At 37.5% G+C, this 19,191-nt stretch overlaps 3 protein-coding genes across 9 annotated transcripts; 2 read left to right on the forward strand and 1 right to left on the reverse strand.

Moving 5' to 3' along the window:
- Positions 1 to 204: 204 nt before the first annotated feature.
- On the forward strand, positions 205 to 3,411 carry LOC107998568 (cyclin-dependent kinase 8). Its single transcript, XM_017057908.3, has 11 exons — positions 205 to 822; positions 1,173 to 1,275; positions 1,407 to 1,517; positions 1,627 to 1,767; positions 1,892 to 2,081; positions 2,156 to 2,270; positions 2,363 to 2,461; positions 2,567 to 2,639; positions 2,710 to 2,807; positions 2,897 to 3,002; positions 3,066 to 3,411. The coding sequence occupies exons 1-11, from the start codon at positions 695 to 697 to the stop codon at positions 3,261 to 3,263; spliced, it is 1,362 nt and encodes a 453-aa protein (XP_016913397.1). The 5' UTR covers positions 205 to 694; the 3' UTR covers positions 3,264 to 3,411.
- A 317-nt stretch (positions 3,412 to 3,728) lies between these two features.
- On the forward strand, positions 3,729 to 19,142 carry LOC107998165 (uncharacterized). Of its 7 annotated transcripts, XM_062075510.1 has the most exons (27): positions 6,201 to 7,248; positions 7,335 to 7,374; positions 7,644 to 7,744; positions 7,834 to 7,949; positions 8,474 to 8,633; positions 8,713 to 8,746; positions 10,689 to 10,830; positions 10,910 to 11,089; positions 11,157 to 11,540; positions 12,436 to 12,624; positions 12,689 to 12,750; positions 12,817 to 13,005; positions 13,104 to 13,275; positions 13,350 to 13,457; positions 13,574 to 13,644; positions 13,764 to 13,890; positions 14,078 to 14,330; positions 14,407 to 14,528; positions 14,605 to 14,746; positions 14,821 to 14,955; positions 15,048 to 15,198; positions 15,344 to 15,471; positions 15,546 to 15,671; positions 15,731 to 15,888; positions 16,004 to 16,367; positions 16,457 to 18,006; positions 18,094 to 19,142. In XM_062075510.1, exons 3-27 carry the CDS (start codon positions 7,678 to 7,680, stop codon positions 18,364 to 18,366), a joined length of 5,403 nt encoding a protein of 1,800 aa, XP_061931494.1. In that variant the 5' UTR covers positions 6,201 to 7,248; positions 7,335 to 7,374; positions 7,644 to 7,677; the 3' UTR covers positions 18,367 to 19,142. The 7 variants fall into 7 exon arrangements, with proteins under 7 accessions (XP_061931489.1, XP_061931493.1, XP_061931490.1 ...); XM_062075509.1 differs by lacking the exons at positions 6,201 to 7,248; positions 7,335 to 7,374 and adding an exon at positions 3,769 to 3,951; XM_062075505.1 differs by lacking the exons at positions 6,201 to 7,248; positions 7,335 to 7,374 and adding an exon at positions 3,729 to 3,951 and having other exon boundaries at positions 16,457 to 19,142.
- LOC114577564 (uncharacterized) lies at positions 5,054 to 5,930 on the reverse strand. Its single transcript, XM_028666791.2, has 2 exons — positions 5,503 to 5,930; positions 5,054 to 5,350 (listed from the first exon to the last, which is right to left on the reverse strand). Exons 1-2 carry the CDS (start codon positions 5,884 to 5,886, stop codon positions 5,075 to 5,077), a joined length of 660 nt encoding a protein of 219 aa, XP_028522592.2. The 5' UTR covers positions 5,887 to 5,930; the 3' UTR covers positions 5,054 to 5,074.
- Positions 19,143 to 19,191: the final 49 nt, after the last annotated feature.

The following is a 19,191-nucleotide window of genomic DNA, read 5'->3' on the forward strand; positions in this document are numbered from 1 at the left end:
ATGACACTGACGATCAATTCTTATCCTATTTCTATTCTTCTTGTCTATTATTTACTCTTCCTGTTTATCTCATCTGCTATTAATCTCATTTACGACACTTGATAGAGATGGCGTTGATTCCCTTATTTTTTTATTTCTATTTCTATTTTCTTTCTCTATTTGTTTTTCTTGTCTATATTCATTCTTAGCGCATAATCATAACAGAATAAAAGATAGATGTCAAGATGTCAATTAAACCTATTCATTATTTTTTTCAAAACTACAATATATTTTAATCTTTAATGTAAAAAATATATATATATAATATTTTTGATTTTTTAATATATGTTTACCATGATTTTGCAAAAAATATATATTGACATACATATGACGTGGGATATTTCGACGATAGTGGTAGAATTTAAATTTTGTAATAAAATATATTTTCTATTTTTTACACGTAATTTTGAAATATTGAAATTTAATTTCAATTATTATTGATGTTACAATCTTATTTTGGGCTGAGAATAATACTAAAATAATAAAAAGAATCTATTATCCTTCAGTATAGGACGAAAAAATACATTGAATGTTAGGTCTATTCTGTACCTCGTTTGTGATGGCAAAAGTTGATCGGTCTCTATCTATCTATATATATATGTATATTAAAGATGTTTGTTTATAGTTGATAAATATCTCAGTAACATTAAATATCATGGATTATGAATTTAAATTAAAAACTGACACAGATCGAACTAAGGTCGAAGATCTTTTTGAATTTGAGGGATGTAAAGTTGGAAGAGGAACTTATGGTCATGTCTATAAAGCTCGCAGAAAGGAAGGGTTAGTTTTTCTAACCTAACATAGAAGATTGTTTAATATATTAAATTATATTTCATATCAGTAAGAATAATCTTTCATTTTTCGTAAAATATACAAATTTACAAAGGAATATTTCCTGTTATTAGAAAATTGTAGCTTTTATTTAAATATTGAAATAAAATTAATTTTTGTACATGTTTTGGTTTCTTGTACATATCTATGGTTTCTAGAATACTCTGTAATATATATAATAATTTATTTTAATTATTCTAAATAGTATTATATAAAAAACACGTATACAAGGCGAAAATTCTTTTCATTTTATCCTTTTCACTTTTTGCGATGATAATGCATATTTAACATTTGAATAGTGTACCAGATAGCGAATTAAAATCTCGACCAGACACAAAGGATTTTGGCCTTAAACAAATAGAAGGTACAGGTCTTTCAATGTCTGCATGTCGAGAAATTGCAGTAAGTATTTATTTTATTCTTATTAATATGCATATTATATAAAATTATTGTAAAACCATTAATATGCATGTTATATTTATAATAATATTAATTATTTTATTATAAATATTTTGATATATATGTTTCTACAGTTACTTAGGGAACTGAAACATGTAAATGTGATTACATTAATTAGAGTCTTTTTATCACATATTGATCGCAAAGTATGGTTATTATTTGACTTTGCTGAACATGATTTATGGGTATGTTTATGTTTCTTAGAAATATTTCATAATTGAATTTAAGTGATTCAATTTCATTAAATATTTTTTAATTTGTTAAACTATTAATAATTTTTATTTTAATCTATAGCATATAATAAAGTTTCATAGAGCAGCAAAAGCTAATAAAAAACCTGTTATGGTACCAAAGGGTATGGTAAAGTCTTTGTTGTATCAAATTCTTGATGGTATTCATTATTTACATTCCAATTGGGTTCTTCATAGAGATTTGGTAATTTATTATTATATATATAGATTTATATCATAGATATATATATATATGTGTGTGTGTGTGTGTGTGTGTGTGTATAAAATCTTATTTTCATTAATTTTATATTGAATAATATTAAATTTAGAAACCAGCAAATATCTTAGTAATGGGAGAAGGAAATGAAAGAGGACGTGTTAAAATTGCAGACATGGGTTTTGCTAGATTATTCAATGCTCCCTTAAAGCCTCTTGCAGATTTGGATCCAGTTGTAGTAACATTTTGGTATAGAGCACCGGAATTACTTTTAGGTGCTAGACATTATACAAAAGCTATAGGTATTTTTTTGTATATAATTAAAAATTATAATTATCAATATATATTTTCTTTTCAAATATTTTTTTTATTTTAGATATTTGGGCTATTGGTTGTATATTTGCAGAGCTTTTAACTTCTGAACCTATATTCCATTGTAGGCAAGAAGATATCAAGACTAGTAATCCATATCATCATGATCAATTAGATAGGTAAACAAATTGTTTGATATATTATTACATTAAATATATAAATACCATGAAATATAATATTATAATAAAAAACGACTTTCATTAACATTTAGAATATTTAACGTGATGGGATTCCCATTGGAAAAAGATTGGGAGGATATTAAAAAAATGCCAGAACATCCTACATTACTTAAAGACTTTAAAAGATCAAAGTTAGTATCCTTCTAAAAACAGATATATACATAGTCCAACACATAAGAAATGCATAAATGAAAATTTTTAATTTAATTTTAATTGGAATATAAATTTTCTTACAGTTATGCAAACTGTTCTCTTACTAAATATATGGACAGACATAAAATTAAACCCGATAGTAAAGCATTTAATTTGGTATGATTAAGTAAAATATTTTAATTCTTTTTAAACTTATTTTTCAAATAATAATATTAATTTATTTCAGCTTCAAAAATTGTTAATGATGGATCCCAATAAACGAATAACCTCTGAACATTCTATGCAAGACGCTTACTTTCAAGAAGAACCATTGCCAACGCAAGAGTAAGTGTTCAAGAATTTAAATTATATTTTTGTAATCGTATATATTTTTTACTTTTAAACCGAATCAATCTACTTAAATGATATTGTAGCATATTTGCCGGTTGTCCTATTCCATATCCCAAACGAGAATTCTTAACGGATGATGATACAGAGGAAAAGACTGAAAATAAAGCACGACAAAATCAACAACAAACTGTGAGTATCATTAACTTGGATAATTTATATTTTTCTTTTTACGAATTGTATATAAAATTTTAGCAACAAAATCAGCAACAACAAGGAAATGGTGATCATAATCACGGACAAAATGCAAAACGAGTAAGACTTAATGGCCCTCATGGAGCTCCAGAATTTCATCAACATCAAAGTCATGCAATGACTCATCAACAACCTCCAGGAATGGTTTATTCTACCGCACAACCAACGCAACCATCAAATTTTCATCAACGTTTTTAAATAATATCATATAAGGTGATTAAATTCGCCAGTGAACAATTAAATTATTAGTCTATCAATTTAATTGATTTCTGTATCAATGAACAGATGAGACGATTTCTGTATATTCACAATATGATAATATAATTTTATTTATATATTGTGTATATGTACATGCGTTATAATGTGTACTTTTTACACTTTACATGCATTTCATGTATATGCAATGTCACATTCGCAACATGTTTACTAATATTACAAAAAATATGTCTATTTTTTATGTCTTTAATGAATGACATCGATAAATTTTAAATAATTTGACGAATGTAGATAAAATTAAGAAATCTTTAAAATATTAAGCAACTTTTAAATATCCTTATATTCATCGCCAATAAATCGTACATGAAATTTTTATGATTTAAAGAAAGAGTTTGAAAATGGAAAAAAAGAATGCGAATTGTAAATAGTCTGCTCATCGTCAAAGATGACAAAGAGTGAAGTTAAATCGAACAGAGAGAAAGTACGCATGCGCGGTAAATCATTCCATAGCAAGGTGGCGGCCAGTCGCGCGCTCCTGAAACGCAGTTTCCGCGAATCGGTGCTTGACGAAAAAAGTGTGCGTGAACCGCGTGCTACCGCGATCGAAATGTCGATCAAACTACGGACCATTCATTCACCAAACAACCTGTTGTTTAAATGAAAATAAAAGGTGAGAGGAAAGTTTTATCCAACAATTTATGCGATTCTTTCTTTCGTTCATCGTCTTATTAATTATTCCATTAGACGAACACCTGTCAAACGTATTCGCGTTTTTTTTTTTTCGTTTTCTGAATGAAAGATATCACTCTTCGTAACAATTGTCCATATCATTAAGATTACTTTAAAATATTCCTTTTTTCTTGTATTTTTGAATTCTCTTTAGTTTTAACAAAACGAATAGTGTATGAATTATTTCCAATTTCGATCGAATAATCCAGCAATATTAAAAGATCTCTCTTGCGTAATAAATAATTAAATAAATTTATCTAATTATAATATTTATAAACGATTTAATATTTATTTATTGGTTCATTGAAAATTAAAATTCCGTAATGGTTTTTTTTATGATTATGATTTTATAAGTGAAACATAAATAATAATATTTCACTCTATATTGCATAAGTGGAATCCATTTTCTGAATCGATTTTCTCTTTAATAAAAGATAGAAATTATTCGAAAAAAATAGAAGAAATCAAAATTTTGAATTTTAAAAAATATCGAGAAGCGTGATAGATGTATGAGTAAAAGTAGGCGAGGAGGGAACGATCCTGACCACTATAATCCAACAACCAGTCGGGGGCCATGACCACGTTGCGACAAGGTAACCGCAATTAACTCGTATCGATATATTAACGGAACGATTTGAAATCCTAACTGTTTCCGATTCGTTTGCAACAACAGCTATCGAGAACATGTTAAACGTTAAACGATATACGTGTGTAGGTATACATGGATGTGTATCTACATATTTCTAATGCAAAATAGTCGAGATACAGTGTCAATCGATTCATCATCGACATAAATGTTCATGTGCAGTCCCGATGTTAGGAATCCCAATAACACAAAACAAAAGAAAGAAGAATCGAAGGAAAGATCAGCATTTCGTTTTGCACAAGGACGTTCAGAATATACGAAGGCAAACGTGACGAAACTGGTAATGTTGTGTTGTGGTACAAAGATCAGTGTGAAAGATTTTATTCGAAGTTATAATAACGCGATATAACAGTCAAATAATAGTGGAGCATCTTTGTTTGACAATTAAAAATCACAATTAATTAAAAGGTTTTTATTATTATCGATATTGGAACGCAAAATAAAAATACGTGTATCGATTCCACAAATTGTCGATAATCGATAAATTGCATCGATCGCTTACTGTTTCGCGAGTAATATTTTTAACATTCGTCTCATCCTCGTAGAATAAATAATCAATCATGGATGATTTCGTTGATCGTTTTCCGTAGGTAGTTGTTACGAGGTCGTATGAATCAAAAAGATTCAGGATATCTCTAACGTACAAGAGTCTATACATGGAGATTTCGAGATGGCCTCTGTCGATATACGCCTTCTCTAAAAGAACGAGTGGAATCAAGGTATCCATATGATTCGAAAATATTGCGACAAATCACGTATGTAATTAGAATTATATTTGATGATCGAACAACGATTTATGATCGTTTTAATAGTACGCGTCAATTAGCGGTACAAATTAATTTTTACATTTTTTGCCGAAATATCGACGCATTCGTCGATTACGATCTTTTGTCGTGTTGATTCGAATCGCAAACATGACGTGTCCGTAGTTCGTATGGAATTCTCTTTTCGGCGACGAACAGCGGCGACGAGAAACGACATTGACGATGGTCGAAACTTCTTTTGTCGGTATTGAAAGACGTGGGAAGAGAGGAGAGCAGATCGATGAACATATACATACTTAGCGTATTCGTACACGAAAGAGAACGAGAACAAGAACAAGAACGAAAGACAGAGAAAAGAAGCGAGGTCAACAAGGTACCCGATATGGTATCCTACGAGCGTCGAGAGTGTTATTTTATGTATATCTATGCCTAAATATACACGACACGCGTAAATTCGTACGTGCATTCGTAAGATCGTCTCTAATATATGCAATCAATTATACGTAATTTTATATCGGATTTTATGTTCAAAGTTTTCTCATCGTTTTGTTTTGACCGAATTCCATCGATATTTTTCCAATTTTATGAATTTTCATTCGAATCATTTATTTAGAAATTTAAATCATTAGAATTAAATGAATGGGACATGTGTAACACGCGTATCAATTATAACGCAGTTAACTCGAGGGAATAATATCGATTAGAAACACAGGATACTTTCGATATTTATTTTTCCTCAAAAAACATTTTGAAAAGTAACGTTTCGATCGTGAACGAAACCGAACGAAATCAAAATCGAATGTCCCGTTCGATTCTTCTTTTTTCTTTCTTTTCTCCTTATTTCAATAAATCGAATCGCAACCTTCCTAAGATGGCTAGTGCCACTGTAAATGCAGACACGCAAGTGCGAACTTCGAGGTCGTCGGTAGGTACGATTACAGGAAGCACCAATGACTTAGTACGGCTGCAGCAAGGCGTACCAGCATGAATCACTTTTACCAGCCTCTACCACTCACGATATATTCGGAAACATGTTCGCGAATCGTATTTACTTACAATTAGAAGCATATTCGTTCTCGTTGATTCGTGATTTTTTTATTTTATTCTTTCCTTTCGAACTTGTTTACATCATTTCAAATATATATATTTAGCTATATGCATATGTATGAACTTGTACACGTATAGCTCTTTTTTTACAATCGACTAACTTCTCCTCGATCGTACGTCGAAAGAAAATTTGTTTTTGTTATTATTTACAAAGAGTGATCGATGCCAAACTCCCTAATCACGCGTTATAAGCCCTTAATGATACATACATACATATGTATTCGAGAATCTATTTTTAAACATGACTAGAAAGAGAGAGAGAGAAATATGCGCGTGCATACGGTGACGCAATTCTATGGGTCTTTCCCCTATATTTCCCTCTCTCCAGTTCTTTCTCTTTCGTCCTTTCACTCTTACTCTTTCATGCTTCTTCTCTTTATTGCTTCTCTCTCTCTCTCTCTTCCCCTCCTTCTTTTACTTCTCTACAATTATTCCTTCTTTTTTTTTACATATTCTCTTCCAATGTATTTCTGTATTCATGAATATACGAAGCAAAAGATTATTTTTCGATATCGATTAAACCTCGTCGAATAAATCGATATCTCGATATTATATAATATTTCATTATCATTATTCGATATTCTTTATATATCGATATTCTTTAAAAATTGAATATGCTCCTTAAAAGTGTACAAGATGTATATATTTCTCTCTCCCTCCTCTCTCTCTCTTTCTCTCTCTTCTCTTTCAGCTACCAGCGATCTTACTCGTACAAGCTTAAGTATGTGATACGCATAGAAAATAGTATGACACATTGACTTTCAATCAAGACCTTGTTCTAACTTCATTCGTTTTATTTCACGTTAGGAAAAAGAGAAATGTAAAATCAAAATAGCGAGATATATACGTAAGTACTCACGAACTTACATATGTATATTTTCAAACGATGATCGGCGACTTGTTAAAAATCGTCGATCCGTAAATACGATAATAAATACGAAAGATACTTTGTCCTAAATATCAATGACCGTTACGAAAAAAATATTATTCCTTCTACGTTATACTCCTTATACGTTGATATGTATTTACTATTATGTCAATATATATATATTATTATTATTATTACATAATAAGAAAATATCGAAAGCATCATAATCACATTTTCGTTCGTTTCAGATTCGAGGCAGAGCATTTTCCAAATGCTGTCAATATGGATTCCCACGTTGGTCTCGACTATATCGTGGATAATCCTGATTACTGCGTCAAGCTTGCCTCGGGTAAAATTATTCAACGTTCTCGATAGCTCGAATGTCGGATAACCGGCTCCGATTGCATCCTATTAATCGCGTATCTCGTTAAATTTCAGCCTTGGACACCGCTTGTCCCTCGGTGAAGAAGCAAGTGGTAGAATTGCTTTCGGCGTTGTGTGTTTATAGTCAGGATGGAAGGCAGAGGGCTATCGATACTCTTCACGCATATCAGGTGATCGAACTCGAGTAACAAATTCGAATATAATAAGGATCGTTGATTTCGTTCGTGTTTTTTTTTTCGTTCGCAGAGTAATAAAGTTATTACCGCAAAAAAGAATATTGCAATATTTATCACAGAGGTATAAAGTAGCGTTTAAACGCAAGGTTGTTGTGTATCCGTTCGATACTAGTAGGTGCTTAACGCAGAAAGCGAACCCGCATGCTAAGCTTGCGTAAAAGTCACAGTTCAAGGTCTTCCTTCGACAAACAAAAGAACAATATACCGATATATCATTGGGTTGGAAACCTCCATACGCGACACCACTAGCCTATCTATGTTACGTACATTCCGCGTCCCACCGAGTTACTACGTTATGCCATCGCCATACTTTTTCCTCGTTAAATTATTTCGCTTTCTAATCTAATCTCTTAGCGAGTCGCAATGCCAAAAAACTAATGGACACGCGAACGCGTTTCTTCGCCTACAATGCTTCTTTAACAGACGAAGTAATAATCGAACGATAACACGAATTCCAGAAACGAAAAAATGAACGATATCGTTTACGAATCGTGGTAGAAGAATTGCAAAACGCAACCGGCGAAGATTATCGGACCGCGTTATTGGCATTCATTAATTGTTTGGTCATCTCTACCCCGGTGCTGAAGGATCGCATAAGAATTCGCAACGAGTTCATCGGTTGGTATTCGAGCGTATATACTATAGTATGGAGGATAAGAAAAAGACAAGGATAACGCATTGTTTATTTCGTTCGCAGGTTTGAAGCTCCTTCCGATTTTGAACGAGCTGCGGTGAGTACTCTACGACGACCTGGATTTATGAAATTAACTGATTAACACCTTAACATCGTTGAATAATAAATAATAATGAATGTTACGAAAGGGCGCTTTATTGTACCCACACCTTTTCATTCGCACCCAATGCAACGTTTAATAAATCGTTGTACGCAACTAGCCAGAATTATTTAAACTCGGATTCCATCCGAGGATCGATTGACTAACTAAAAGTAGGCATTCGTTCAGCCTGTGCGATGTAAGGCTATTGCATGCACTAATCCAATCATCGCGTTTATTCATCCGACGCTCGATCGGTATATCTTGCTACATCCATACCGATCGTTCTCTCGTTTCCATACATCGTTCGCGTTACGTACGTTCAGAGAAGATGATCGTTGCTATATTCAGCTATATCTTTCCATCTGTCGCGTAACAAACGGTACACGCACGACGCGACAATATCGATCGACACGAAAGCGAAGCGAAAGTTGTAAAAACGCGACAAAAACCATTGGATTGGAACTACGAGTATTCGCATCGAATCACGATACGCGAATCTCTCTAGCTTTTGTCTTTTCTGTTTAGTGAGTCTCTCTCGGCGAGTCTACAGGAATAGTACGATCTGTCATTCCTTCGCGGGATGACGGACGAGCAAACTATTCTTGATCGAGCAAAACCAGTCGCACAAGTCGCTTTAAATATCGTTCGAAATATACATCTATAGATGGAGATTTATGACGAGAAAAGAATCGATATTCTCGATCGACTCGATCAAACATCTCATTTTTTTTTCTCCGTTCATCTTTTGCATCGCACTTGCCTTGTTTCGCAAATTTTTCCTCGTTGGAAAAATCGTTGAAAAAAGAAAAAAATGGAGGAAAAATATAATCGTGAAAAGAAATCGCGACGAAACGAGAAAACGATAGAAGAATTTTTTTCGAGTTGCTGGTCGGAAGATCGAACGATCGAACGATTATCTCCGAGGAAAGAAAGCGAAAAGGAAGCGAAGTGGGAAATGGCGCGCGAAACGGTGAAGAACAAGGGTAAAAAAGGAAGAACCGAAATACATAGGTGACTCGAAGGGAGAGAGAGAAAAGCCCGAATTAACTCTCCGCCGCGAGTAAACTCGTGTCGCGATGAGACGCAAGCTATAGCTGCAACCAGAGTATTAAACTGGAACGAGTGCGACGCGACGCGCCATTTCTCCATTCGTTTCGATATTTACACGCACGTTCGTTCGAATTGTTCGAGATTTTCTAATTTTTTTTCTTTTCTTTTTTTTTATTCTTTCCTTATGCACGACTCGAAAGAAAATATATCGGTCGAATATATCGGTTAAAAATAGTGAAAAATAATTTATAGGGAACCTGTTCCACGAACAGGTTGAATCTAATTTGAATATAGAATATAAAATGGTGTTTTCCGTGTAAAGTGGTATTTTGAATTTCCATTCCATATAGTGACGTATATCGAGAGTGTGAAATCGGAGAGAGAAAAATCATCGCGTTCGAAACGCAATCGAGGCTCACGCTGGTGACGCGAGAACCGAATAAAGTACGATATGTATACTCTAATTCGTAATTCGTTTATGTTCGACACGCAAATCGTTTCTCATTTTTGTCGTCAAGTTTAACTCGTACGTACAACGTATAACATACATAATACTTGTCTCTACCAGGATAAGAACCGGGAATTACGTTCGAAGCAGAAACGATGCGATAGACGGGTTATACCTTTTGAAAGAAATTGAACGTTTCGAATGATTCTGCTTCGAAAAGGTAATTCAACAACGGAAACAGGAGAATCGATCAGAAAGGAAAATAGGTAGGATAGAGATGGAAATATAGAAATTCCGGAGGAAACATGCGTGTCGAGCGGGACAAAAATAGAATCGAACACCTACCTACCTAAGGGCTTAAAATGTACCCGGATCAGGAAGATGACGATTTTCTTGCAGGAAAAGCCACGCACCGGATCTAAGGGTGCAGCTCGATGTTTTCGACGATCAGCGAGAGGCTGACGAGGAATTATCGAATCACGGACCGCCCGGGATCGATCTTTCTTCCCACGTGGACGTTTTTTACGCGATATTTGGACAAGTAAGAATCGAATATGGTCGAATTTATCAGATTCTAGATTCGTTTTCTTTCTTTCTTTTTTTTTTTTTTTCTACCTTAGATCGCAGACACCCCCCAAGAGATACCATTTCTGAGCATCCTTCAACATCTGTTGCGGCTCGATCCGAAAGACGCCGCCAGCGATTTGGCGTGGGACACGGCGGAAACATTGGTCCACAGAGCGACTCTGTTGGAGAATCGAGAAGACGCTACCAAACTGTTGCGTTCGCCTAGCCTTCAGGTATATGAATCGTGTCAATATCTCTCTTTTTAGTCGATAAACGTTGGATTCGATTTCGATATTCCAGGCGAATCTCTGCTGCCACTGTCGGGGCACCGATCAAACGTGCGGAACGTCGCGAAAAGCGTCGTTATCGGTGAACAACTCGCCGGCGCCGGTGCCACCTCTACCGCCCCCGCCGCCGCCACCCGCCCCCTCCGTCGATCGAAACCAAAGCAACTTGTTTCAACCACCGCCCCCACCTCCCCCGTTTCTTGCCGGGAACGCGACGCGTGCCGATGCATCGATGGAACCACCGCCGATCCCACCACCGTTGCACGTGTTGCCTATCGCCCGAGTGCCCACCCCCGAGCCGCCCAATAATCACGCGAGGCTGTTGCCGCAACAGGAAATACCCACCCCCAAGGCAAAAATGAAAACCATCAATTGGAACAAGATACCTAATCACAAGGTGATCATTTCCATCGTTTTCTTTCTTTCCTTCTTTCTTTTCTTCTTTCTTTCTTTCTTTTTTCTTTCTTTATTTCTTTCCTTCTTTCTTTTCTTCTTTCTTTCCTTTCTTCTTTATTTGTTTCTTTTTTTCTTTTCTTCTTTCCTTTATTTCTTTCTTTCTTTCCTTTCTTCTTTATTTGTTTCTTTTTTTCTTTTCTTCTTTCCTTTATTTCTTTCTTTCTTTCTTTTATTTTTTTGCTTTGTTTTTTTCTTTCTTTCCTTCTTTTCTTTCTTTCTTTCCTTCTTTTTTCCTTCTTTTTTCCTTCTTTCTTTCTTTCTTTCCTTCCTTTTTTATTTGTTATTTTGTTTCTTTCTTTTCTTTCTTTTTTCCTTTATTTCTTTCTTTCTTTCTTTCCTTCTTTCCTTTCTTTCTTTTTTTTCTTTCTTTCCTTCTTTCTTTTTTCCTTCTTTATTTCTTTTCTTATTTCTTTCATTCCTTCTTTTTTCTTTCTTTCTTTCCTTTTTTTTATTTTTTCTTTGCTTCTTTCTTTCTTTCCTTCTTTTCTTCTTTCTTTTCTTTTTTCTTTCTTTCTTTTTTTTATTTTTTCTTCTTTCTTTCTTTCCTTCTTTCTTTCCTTTCTTCTTTATTTGTTTCTTTCTTTCTTTCCTTTCTTCTTTCCTTTATTTCTTTCTTTCTTTCCTTTTTTTTATTTTTTCTTCTTTCTTTCTTTTCTTCTTTCTTCCTTTCTTTCTTTTTCGCTTTTTTCTTTCTTTCCTTCTTTTTTTCTTTCCTTTCTTCTTTCCTTTATTTCTTTCTCTCTTTCCTTCTTTTTTATTTTTTTCTTTGCTTCTTTCTTTCTTTCCTTTCTTTCTTTGATGAGAATTCGATTCTCACACGACTCCTTCCCTTCCAGGTGATCGGAAAACGCAACATTTGGTCCCTGGTTGCCGACGAACACCAAAACTCTCCGATGGCGGATATAGATTGGGCGGAAATGGAGGGTCTCTTTTGTCAACAAGTGCCTCCCGTGTTACCAGCCGCCTCGTGCTCCTCCCACGGAACCAACTCGGACGCCGAGAAACGACGAAGAGAACCGACCGAGGTACACTTCTTCGATCTCTTTGTCTCTCGACCCGTGCACCTCCTCTACTCACTTATTATTTCAGATCGCGCTCCTCGATGGAAAGAGGAGTTTGAACGTGAATATATTTTTAAAGCAGTTTCGAAGGTAAGAAGGGGGCCAATTCTTATTCCCCCTCGGTCGAGGATGATCGAATTGAGAAACGATTTTCAGCTCGAACGAGGATATTATCCGGCTGATAAAGGATGGCAGCCACGACGAGATCGGGGCTGAAAAGTTGCGCGGCCTTTTGAAAATTTTGCCCGAGGTGGACGAACTGGAGATGCTCAAGAGCTTCGACGGCGACAAGTCGAAGCTCGGAAACGCCGAGAAATTCTTTCTCCAACTGGTTCAAGTGCCAAAGTACGATACGATTCTCTTTCCAATCCCCCTAAATTCGATATCATTTGAATGACGTGATTTAAAATTTCCATATTTCGCCCATTTCCCTCCCCCCGCAGTTACAAACTGCGTATAGAGTGTATGCTGTTGAAGGAGGAATTCGCTGCCAATATGAGCTATTTGGAACCGAGCATCAACTCTATGATTCTAGCCGGTGAAGATTTGATGACCAACAAACCTCTTCAAGAAGTGTTGTACATGGTTCTGGTAACTGGAAACTTTCTCAATTCGGTACGGATTGTCGTGAAACGCGAATGGTCGAAGTCCGAGAAACGAAGAGTGAATAATCGGGATAAATGTCGTAGGGTGGTTACGCCGGGAACGCTGCCGGGGTAAAATTGTCCTCTTTGCAAAAATTGACCGAGATTCGTGCTAATAAACCAGGAATGAATCTTATACATTACGTCGCTCTGGTAACGTATCCATCCAACGCTTTTAAACGTTTCACGTTCATATATTACGCAAACTTCCACTTGTCCCTTGTTCTCGAACCTTCTTACGTTTCTCCCTTTACGTTTGCACGTTGTAGCAAGCCGAAAGGAAGAGGAAGGATTTGCTGGATTTCGCGAAGAACATGACCACGTTGGAGGCCGCCACGAAGTAAGTCGTTGTTGCGAGAAAACATCGCTCACTCGATTTCGAAACGATATCTAAAACAACGTTTCTCTCTTTTATCCTTTTTTGTCTCGCGCTCGTGTCTCGGTGTTCGTGGTGCGAAGGAGTACAACGGAGCAGTTAAACAACGAATTTAACGCACTCGACACAAAGATAAAAAAGATCAAGGCACAGATTAATTTCCCTTCGACGGAAACCGACATACAGAAACAGATGGCACAATTTTTACAGGTATCGCGTCGTTAATCGTTAAATTTAACTTTAAATTTATTTTATTATCGTTTTTTTATGAGATTAAGGAAAATAAAAAACGAGAAAAAGAGTCAGTCCAATATCCAATGAAACCAATAAGAGAAAAGAGAGGTGGACAAATTTCCGGATACGAAAAATTCTATCTATATGTCTGATCGTTTTTTAGATCGCGGAACAAGAGATGAGTCAGTTGAAACGAGACATGGAAGAACTGGAAACGTTAAGGCGATCGCTCGCCGAGTTTTTCTGCGAGGACGGTAACACGTTCAAAATTGAGGAGTGTTTCAAGATATTCCATCAATTTTGCCTGAAATTCAATCAAGCTGTCGCGGAAAATGAAAGACGTAGAATTCAAGAAGAACAGGTACTGGCAAGGCGCAAGCAACGAGAAGAACAACTTTTGGCTAAAAAACGATTATGTGCGTTAACCTCAAACCAAAATTAAGTTGATTAAAACTTATACTTCATACTTCATATTTCATATATATATTACAGTGACCAACAACCAACAAATCGAGGCGCCAATCTCTGAATCCGAATGCAATTTAATCAGTTACGATCCTTTCGATTTTGCTACCGGTTTACCTCAAAGGAATTACGGTCGTAACGATGTCAAGGTATATTAATTTTTGCATCTTCTTATTTTCGATCTCTCTTCTTAACCTCTTTCCCTCTCCCCTCTTCGATTTTTAGATGAAAAGACTGCAAAACGGTATCGTCACTTCTGACGAAGATGTCTCGATAACCGGATCACCCAATATCCGACGACGTTTAGGTTCTTGTTCCGGTGGGATCGTCGATCAACAATCTACCAAAGAAGAGATATACTCACCGGGTACGCGTAACGCGAAAGCGCGAATCCTTCTCTCTTCCTCCTTAAAAATCGTTATTACGAATTGTTTCTCACAGATGTCACGCCAAACGGCACTCTTCGACGCCGAAGAAGTCGGATACCTTGCGAAGACGACGACGGTAATTTAATGGACTTTTTGAGAACGTCGGGGCAAGACGGCACTCGTGAAAGAAAATCGTGGGGCAGTTTAGGTACGATCATGTTATCTCGTTCGTCGAGATGATATCTTTACTTCACTCTTTCTGTAAAATTCCATCGTGAGAAATTCTCTTTTGTACGATAGATCGTTCGTGGGCGAGAAGGGCTCGAGGACAATCTCGAAGAAGCGATCTGTTAAACGCCGACTTTTCCATCGATCGCGAGAGACCTAATTCTCCGTCCCCTTTGATCGAGAGCAAACCTTTCTTACAAGAAGAAGAAACAAAGTCTACGGGGTAAACGACTCAAATATATATATATATATATATATATATATATATATATATATATATATATATATATATACGCAATACGTGTATACAATACATATATTATATATACTTTACTTCACACTATGTAATCCGTACACGCGTCAAACAGGAAAGCATGGCGGCAGAAAATTGAGGCGTGGTTGTCAGAGAATGAAAAAGAAGATCGGGCAGGGGAAGAGCTTCAAAGGAAGGCGAGACAATTGCATCACGCGAATCGACGATCTTACGAAGATTCTGGTAAATACTGAAACGAACACGTGAAATACGAAATTTCTTTCAAAATTCTAACCTAACTTTTTTGACGCGAGTAGAGAGCGAAGGCAAGACGAATACTCAGATCGAGGCCAATTCCACGCGCGATGCTTATTCGGAAGTTTACGATTGGCGTCCATCCGTCGAGAAGACAGACGTGATACGCACGATGGAGGCTATCGAAGGTAATCGTTGTTCTCGTAATTTTCTTTCAAATTCAAATTCAAATTCGTTCTCGTTCCAGAGGCTGAAACGCATCCATCGCAAAAGGATAAATCTCCTTGGCGAAAATCTAGCCTAAACGTACCAAACAGCATGGAAGAGACTGACCCGCGTTATTCCCGTAAGTTAAGATCGAGGCTCAGCGCGGAGAACGTTTTATCTTCTTCGAGCACGTTGCAGGTACGTTGAATCGTATTTTTTTCACGAGAGAACGGAGAAAAATTCTATCCTTCTCGAGACAATCGCGAAAGGGAAAGAATCGATTTTCACTTTCACCGCCTTTTGCTCGTTGCAGTCCATTAAAGAGGAAGAGAGAAAGAAGAACAAGATCAACGATGCCGCGAATAATCCAAATTCTCAGGACGAATTGACGATCTATCTGCGACAACCTTACGGCGACCCTCAATTCGCCGGTTCGAGGAGATTTTCTTCCAAGCTGAAGAAAGGCGCGGATGAGGAAAAGATGATCGACAAGATAGAGATCGACTCCGATAATATAGAAACACCGCCGGCTACCAGAAAACTATTCAGCCCGCCGAGAGAGGTGAAACCGGTCGAGAGGGAACCGTGCAAAAGGGAACGTTGCAACGGTTCCTTCCAAAGAGATTTCAAGAACACGACGGGAAAAAGTGTAAATAATAACGCCGATTTCGGGACAGGTAAGACCAACATCAGGTGTCTTTTTTACACTTCTTATCCCAAATCCAAATCCTGGTCGATCTATCTCTGTCGATCATTATCGTTTCAGGTAATTTCGATCGTTATTCGTCGGCGAGGAGAACGCGAAGGTACAAGAAGAATCAAGAGAACGGCGCGGAGAAAGAGTCGAAGCACGAGGTGATCGATACCGATTCGTTCGGGGAGAAATCGGCCGAACGTCCGCACACGCTTCCGTTGTCGGAGGAAGAGGGGCGAGGGAAATGTTGCCAAACGTCGCCTGTTTGGCAAGAGAAATCGAAACGGCAAGAAACGTCGAATTTGTTCGATATAGATACGGCACTGGCGGAGATCGCTCGTTCCGGTGAGGATCTTCAAAGATTGTCGCGGCCGTTCACCAACCGAAACTCGAGATTACCGGTTAGCCAACCGTCGGCCGTGATCGCCGTAACGAACACCGTTCTTAGCCCCGTGATGCAAGAATCCAGGCCACGCGAGCCGTCTTTAACCGTTCACGCGGAAAGAGCGGTGACCAGTCGCGAGCGGCAGAGGAGCATGATCGATCCTAGTCAGGTGAAAGAGGCTATCAGTTTGACCAACAATCCGCCCAGTCAGGTGAACGAAGATCGAAACGTCTCGATCTCCTCCCGATCGCGACATCAGCCTGCCGAAGACGAAGTCGATCTGGCCGTCGAATCGAACGAGAATATCCATCGCGTCAAACGTTCGGAATCGACGCCGCTTCGAAACCAAAATAAAATGATGCAAGACGCACCGCGATCCAACCACGACGGCTCTGCCTTCCATCCCACTTACGCCTCATCCCCTCACCTGAACATCCCTAATTCTACCTCTCACCACTCTTTTTCCTCTCTGCCCCCCACCGGTAAAGTTCGAGATCAAGAGATGAACGACGAGGGTTTCGAAGAGACGCAAAGTTTAGTTTCGGAAACTCTGAGTCAAGAGACGTCCTCTGGAAATTACGAAACGGATACCCATGATTCAACTCGATGCTCCCCGGCCGAATTGCGTTACGGTGGAGTCGATTCCAATAATCCTTCGATGGTTCAACCCGCCATCGATGCGAAATCATTGGGTAACCACAATTCGGCCAATCCGATTGGAGGAAATCCGTTGAAGCCGACAAAAACGTCCGCCGCGCCATCTACGATCAAAGCCAACTCGTTAAAGCACACCGTTGAAAAATCTAGCTTTCTACCGAAACGAGCCAACAGTTTGAAGCGAGATGTTGGAAAGGCGGAAACTATGCAACGAAATTCGACTAACAATAACAATAACAACAACAACAATAACAATCAAATGAGAAACGAGGTGGAACGTTCGGGATCGAGGAGCAGTCTTCGCAGTTCCCGTAGCTCGTTGAACAGCGCCACGTCTGTGAACACCGTGCGAAATTTAGTACCGAATCACGCACCTCTGCGCACCTACACGTCCGCGATTTGCGCATTGACCAACGATCTGCGAAAAAGTCCATCTCACAATCCATTGCCGTTGAAGAGCAACGAGAAACGTCGTACGAATCCACGCTCCACGACAATAAGCAGAATACCCGCGAGCAGAAGTAGCAGCAGTGGAAGTAGCGTGGGGCCGACGGCGAGAACTGTTCGCAAATCTCTCGGAGTAAGTAATGTTTCTCTCGAAAAATTCATCCCCTCTCCTTCCCTTTTCGAGACGAGAACGAGAAAAAAGAAATTTGTTTCGTTTCAGTCGGGCATCGACGCGCAAAAAAGAAACAAGGGAGGGCGAGCGATCGCTTCGCGTAGCAGCAGCAGCGGAAGCGGCAGCAGCGTGGGACCGTTATCCGCTCCGTTGAATCGCGTCAACGTTGAAAAAGCGGCAACGCCGTCGGCTACGAAAAGTAAATTGATCCATCCGAGAGCCGGGGCCAAGAGTCATAGTTTCATGAGGCCAACCGCAGCGAGCGTGAACAAAGGTTCCATACCTAATTTGCCGAGGAGCATCAAAAGTTTGGTTAAGTGAAGTGACGTGAGAAAGAAGAGGGGAGAGAAAGGCTATAGTTTGTTACAAATTGCTGTAGCTTTATATGTATACATATGTACATACCATTACCGTGTTTTTTTTTCTTTTATTCTCAAAGAGTTTATATTCGATGGGATATCCCTTGATTTTTAAATCATTGATTTTAAATCAGTTTGACGTAGTTCGGATGATTGACAAAAAAGAAAAGCGTGCATCGATTTTTACAAAAGATATCGTTTTAAAGGGCATTTAACGAGCTGCGATACAATCGTTTTAAGATCATTTCGTATTTCGTTGGAAAATATACGTATATTTAGCATTTATTCGAAGAAGAAGAAGAACGTTTCGATTGCGATAACGTTACGTTGATCACCTTGGACGGGCTGGTCGAAAATGATCGAAAAATCAAAAAAAGCATCACGCTTTGAAACGTGCAACTCGAATACCACGTTCGTTAAAATGCAAGTATGTCGAATACTTACTTCATAGTTCATAGTTCTCGAAACATCGTTGAATTACGAGCAACGAAACAATGCAAAAATATAACTTATAATCACCTGTATCGATCGTATATTTTGTGAAACGTTGTGAAAGCTGCGCGAAACGTCCTATAATTTATAATATTCTAGCTAATGTATCGATGATAAAATTGCATGCGCATATATCGTAGAAAGTTACTAATAATTAATTTCGCTCGCGCGATATGCGCGCGAATGTGTCGATAATGAATAATAAATAAACGAATAAACATTGCATAACAATTGTTCGAAAAAAAAGATTTTAATATTTTTAAAAGAATTTTTTTAAAATTCGTTTAATTGAACT

Source organism: Apis cerana, linkage group LG5 (genome assembly GCF_029169275.1).
Source record: "Apis cerana isolate GH-2021 linkage group LG5, AcerK_1.0, whole genome shotgun sequence".
NCBI classification, from domain to species: Eukaryota; Metazoa; Arthropoda; class Insecta; order Hymenoptera; family Apidae; genus Apis; species Apis cerana.

Excerpts from the sequence above, each read along its gene's own strand:
- LOC107998568 (XM_017057908.3), top strand. The coding sequence starts at position 695 with ATGGATTATGAATTTAAATTAAAAACTGACACAGATCGAACTAAGGTC. Across the intron at positions 1,768-1,891 it reads GGGTTCTTCATAGAGATTTG|AAACCAGCAAATATCTTAGT; the intron begins GTAATTTATTAT and ends TATTAAATTTAG. Across the intron at positions 3,003-3,065 it reads GACAAAATCAACAACAAACT|CAACAAAATCAGCAACAACA; the intron begins GTGAGTATCATT and ends ATAAAATTTTAG.
- LOC114577564 (XM_028666791.2), bottom strand. The coding sequence starts at position 5,886 with ATGCACGTACGAATTTACGCGTGTCGTGTATATTTAGGCATAGATATA. Across the intron at positions 5,351-5,502 it reads TCGATATTTCGGCAAAAAAT|AAGGCGTATATCGACAGAGG; the intron begins GTAAAAATTAAT and ends GTTCTTTTAGAG.
- LOC107998165 (XM_062075505.1), top strand. The coding sequence starts at position 7,678 with ATGGATTCCCACGTTGGTCTCGACTATATCGTGGATAATCCTGATTAC. Across the intron at positions 13,276-13,349 it reads CTGGAAACTTTCTCAATTCG|GGTGGTTACGCCGGGAACGC; the intron begins GTACGGATTGTC and ends TAAATGTCGTAG. Across the intron at positions 15,889-16,003 it reads CTTCTTCGAGCACGTTGCAG|TCCATTAAAGAGGAAGAGAG; the intron begins GTACGTTGAATC and ends TGCTCGTTGCAG.